At 58.3% G+C, this 4,813-nt stretch overlaps 1 protein-coding gene across 1 annotated transcript; it reads left to right on the top strand.

Moving 5' to 3' along the window:
• The first annotated feature begins 1,831 nt into the window (after positions 1-1,831).
• Positions 1,832-2,464, top strand: LOC147964514 (uncharacterized). The gene has a single exon (XM_087528176.1). It carries the CDS (start codon positions 1,832-1,834, stop codon positions 2,462-2,464), a length of 633 nt encoding a protein of 210 aa, XP_087384302.1.
• The last annotated feature ends 2,349 nt before the right edge of the window (positions 2,465-4,813 follow it).

Below are 4,813 nucleotides of genomic sequence, written 5' to 3'. Positions count from 1 at the left end.
CTCGGCCGCGGCGACCAAGTGGGATGAAGTGGCCGCGAAAGCCAATCGCTTTCGCAAGTCGGTGAAGGAGCCGCAGCTAGTTTCCACGTAAGTACCGTCTTCCTCTCGTACTTTCTCCTTTCTTGCTGATCTTGTCTGAGTTTCTTCGCCTTGTTTCCCTTAATCTAGAGCCCTGCTCTCTCTTGAGAAGTCGGCCGCTGCCTCCATCGTGGGGTCGGCGGAGACTTCCACTACCACCCGGCGGATCGATCCGGCCGCTGACCTCCGGGAGGCAACGGAGCGAAACGCGCGGGAGGCGCGCGAAGAGTGGGAAGCCACCCGCCTGGAGAAGGCGGAAGCAGACAGGGCGGAAACCGCTGCCCGGAAGAAGCTGGCGGAGGCCGAAGCCGCCACGGTGCTGAAGAAGCAGGCTGAGGAAGCCGCACGCCGTTAGTCTGCGGTGTTTGTTGTCCCCCTGAACTCTGCGCCGCCGCCACCGGAGTTCATGGCGGACTGGGGAAGCCGGCGGCGAGCACCCTATCATGGAAAGGGACAGCGGCGACGTCGCCATGCCGGATGTGAACATGCCCCCGCCACCTCCTTCTGAGGAGGCGCGAGACAAGCAACCGACCGACCCGCCGGTGCCACCAGCCAGAAACGAGATGGTGACGGGCCCGACTCCCGGGGTCCGCAGACCCTTATGCCGCCGGCTCGCGAAGGCGGCCTCGGCACCATGCCCGCTGGAGACCGGCACCACAAGCTCCTCGATCCCGGACACCGAAGCGACCAGCGCCGCGCCCACTGGGTGGGTGCGGGGAGGCGGGACAGGCCCTCTGAGCAAGGCGATCCTGGACGTTCAAGCCAGACTCCGCACCGAGGCCGACGCTCTCAAGCTCTACAACAAGGCGTTCCTGGAGTCGCGAGAGGCCATCCGGGTACACTTCTTGCTTCTTTGCTTTTAATTCTTGTACTACTTCATGGGGGCGCGCTGGCGCACCCACTGGGTGTAGTCCCCGAGTTGCGGGCCGGCTGCAGAGCAGGCGGCTTGGAACTCTAATTGGCGAGCTCCAAGTACTAATATATTTGCTGCAGGATTATCATAACCTCCGTGCGGCTGCCTTCAACTGCAGAGTCCAGGAGTTGGATCAACGTGCCACCAACTTGTCGGAGAGCCAGAGTAAGTCTTCTTCTTTCTCTGCGGGGGCGTGCTGGCGCACCCGCGGGCTGTAGTCCCCAAGATTCGGGCTGGCTGTTGAGCAGTCGGGCCGGATCTTCCTGGCAACTTCATCTTTCTTTGCTGATTGTTCTCGTCTCTTTCTTTTTCTACTTTTTGTAGAGGACAATGCCACCCTTCAACGGAAACTAGGAGAAGCCAACGCCGCGCTTCATGCCAAGGAGGTGGACTGCGGCAAGCTGGCCGAAGAGCGCGACCGGCTGGTCGCGTGACTGGCGGAGCAGGCGGAGCTTCTCCAAAAGGCACAGAAGGAGGCGGAGGACAAGGAGGCGGGTCTTCTAGCTGAGTTCGAGATCAAACGCTCCGCCTGGACCGACAAGGAGGCGATGCTATCGGCCGGCTTTGGCGAGATCGAGGACATGATCGATGGTAAGTAGCCTTCTTTACTCTTCTTTTAAACTGTCGGCCTTTGATCAAGTCGGCTTCTATTTTTGTTCTGACTCTTTGCCTTTGGTCCTGGCAGACTTCTTCCCAGGTCACTCTGGTGCCGCCAACCAGGCTATCGAGGTCGATCACGAAGGACGAAGGGCAGAAGGCGAGGAGATCGCCGCCAATGCCCCTCTTACTCTTCGCGAGCAACTTCTCAGCATCCAGGCTCGTCTTCGGCCGACTCATCGGATGCTGCGCCGCCTTCAGCGTGTCGGCGCCCAAGCGATCGCCGCCCTGTGGCCCGACATGCCGACCCCGTGCACCCCTAGCCGGACTGCCGACTGGCTGGAGGTGGCGGCTGGCCGCCTTGAGGCGTGGAAGGGCTCCTCAGCCCGGGCCGGAGCACGCCGAGCCTTGGAGTTCGTCAAGGCATGGTACCCTGGGCTAAATCTAGCCCAGTTGACCACGTTCCGACAGGAAGCCCAGGAGGAGCTGGTGGCAGTGGAGGGTGAACTCGTCAAGCGGGCGGCGGCCATCGGCAAGTATACCGACACCGGCATCTTCATCCCGGAGCTGGCCGAGAACGGCGCAGAGGCACCGCCAGAGTGGTTTGGGCTGAACCCGGGGGAGGGCGAGGACTCAGCCAAGGTGATCGACTCCAGCGACAAGGGAGAGGACGAGGAGGAGGAGGAAGGCGAGGAGGAGGCGCCAGAGGTCGGAGCGGACGGCCAGCCTCAACTCAACCGTGCTTCCAGCAACGAGCCACGCCCGAGCGAGCCGGTTGTTGCTGAAGGAGACCAAGTGGAGACCGACCAGCCGGCCGCTCGACCAGCTGGCGCCACCGACTCCACCATTCCGCTGAACCCGCCTGCTGCTTCCTAGGCTGCCACTTTACTTTTATTTCTTCCTGCTTATTAGTCTCAACAAACTTTGTTAACTTTGCATGGTGTATTTCAAACTTATGTTGGATGTCGGCCAAGGGCCTTTTGATGTGTAAATATCTTACCCGAGTCCTATCTTTCCTTGCTTTCTGCTCTTTTGGCTTTTTCCTTTGCCGCCTTCCCTTGGTTGCCGTCTTGCCAGCCGAACAGTCGCTCTGCGGACTGTGGCTGGTTCAAGTACTTAGCCACTTTCGGGAAGGCAAGTACTTAGCCGGCTAGAGTTTTCTTGGCAAGTTAAGTAGAAACCGGCCGGCCGGCTGCTTTGACAGCCGGTCGGCGAGGCGGGAAGCCGGCTTGGACTATGTTTATGCTTTGGGTCCTTAGCCATTTTTCATGTGGTCACCCCTTCTGCCTTAACTCCTGCCGACCGAATGGTCGCTCTGCGAGCTACGGCTTCTGGCAAGAGAAGGCTTGGGTTCCAACACATTACTTGTCCGGCTGCAGGAAGCATTTCATAGTACAAGGCGGCAAGTCCCCGGGTCGACTGGCCGAGCCCGGCGCCAAACGGATTAATGAAATAACACAAACGACAGGCGCAATACTTGTCTTATAGATAAAGGAGGGTAGTCCCCGAGCTCTTCTCGAGGGACCCGGAGTCTTCGTATTGAATACAAAAGTCGGCGTGATACATACTGCCTTTTAACTGTAAAACCTTCGAAGGAGATTCGCATTCCATGGACGCTCCGTCTCCCTGCCGGAGTCATCTCTTTTGCGTGCTCGAGGCTTCTGAGCATCGATGAGGTAGTAGGAGTCGTTGCCTAACACCTTGCTGATGATGAAGGGGCCTTCCCAAGGTGCCGAGAGCTTGTGCTGGCCGGCTATTTGCTGGATCAGCTGGAGCACAAGGTCTCCTTCTTGGAAAGATCTTGGCTTGACCTTTCGGTTATAGTATCGGCACAGACTCCGATGATAGATGGTGGACTAGCTGAGTGCCAACAGCCGGCCCTCTTCCAGCAGATCGACGCTGTCTTGTCGTGCCTCTTCTGCCTCCTCTTCGGTGTACATGGTGACTTGAGGGGTGTCGAATTCTATGTCCGTCGGGATGACGGCTTCGGCATCGTAGACGAGGAAGAAAGGGGTGAAGCTGGTTGATTTGTTCGGGGTTGTCTGCGGACTCCAGAGGACGGCTGGCAGCTTGTCGAGCCAGCAGCCGGCCGAACGCTCCATAGGCTCGACCAGTTGGGGCTTGATGCCGGACAAAATAAGGACGTTTGCTCGCTCCACTTGGCCGTTTGACTGCGGATGGTCTACAGATGCTAAGTCCAGTCGGATGCCCCGCGTCGCACAGAAACGGGCCAATGCGCCTTTGGCGAAGTTCGTGCCATTGTCAGTGATGATGCTGTGTGGTATGCCATACCGGATGGTGATGTCGGAGATGAAAGTCACAGTAGTCGGACCATTCAATTTCTTGATTGGTTTTGCTTCTATCCACTTGGTGAACTTGTCCACTGCGACAAGCAGATGAGTCATGCCACCTCGTGCTGTTTTGAATGGTCCCACCATGTCCAGGCCCTAGACAGTAAAGGGCCAGGCAATGGGGATAGTCTTGAGTGCAGAAGCTGGCTGATGAGGCTTGGAGCGGAACTTCTGGAACCCTTTGCATTTCTGGACCACATCTTTGGCGTCTTCTAGAGCATTCAGCCAGAAAAACCATGGCGAAAAGCTTTGGCAACAAGTGCCCTTGAAGCCGCGTGGTGACCACACTCGCCTTGATGGATATCTTTGAGGATTGCTCCCCTTGCTCCGACTCCACGCAGCGCTGGTAAACACCAGTGACGCTGCGCCTCACGAGTTCTCTGTTGACGATTGTGTACGCTGCAACCCGGCGTTTCACCTGCCGGGCCAAGATCTCATCAGTCGGCAGTTTTTTGTTTACCAGGAAGTTGAGGATGGGGTGGGCCGACGAAGGTGCTGCAATTTCTTCGATTGCTAGTACTGCCACTTGCACGAGGGTGGTCGGGCTGGGAGGCAGTGGCTTGGAGTCGGCCGCCACCTGGTGAATTGATGAAGTCCCCAGGCCGACTGCCGCAGTCCCCAGGCCGGGCTCTGAGGTCCCAGGGCTATGTGCGACTGCTGCAGTCCCCGGTCCACCTACCGAAGTTCCCGTGCCGGCTGCTGGGGCTCTTAAGTCGGATCCGACTGCTTCGGGAGGAGCCAACAAAAAGATGGAATCTGACTCAGGTGATGGCTTGATGGACGGTTTGAGGAGTCGTTGCAAGGCGACGCGGGTTGGTATTGCTTGCCGGGTGGAGCCAATTCGTGCCAAGGCGTCGGCTTGCTCATTGTCATT

The sequence above is a fragment of the Triticum urartu genome, chromosome 6A (assembly GCF_056163025.1).
Source record: "Triticum urartu cultivar PI428250 chromosome 6A, HENAU_Tu73, whole genome shotgun sequence".
NCBI classification, from domain to species: domain Eukaryota; kingdom Viridiplantae; phylum Streptophyta; class Magnoliopsida; order Poales; family Poaceae; genus Triticum; species Triticum urartu.
This window is presented reverse-complemented; position numbering and strand designations above follow the sequence as displayed.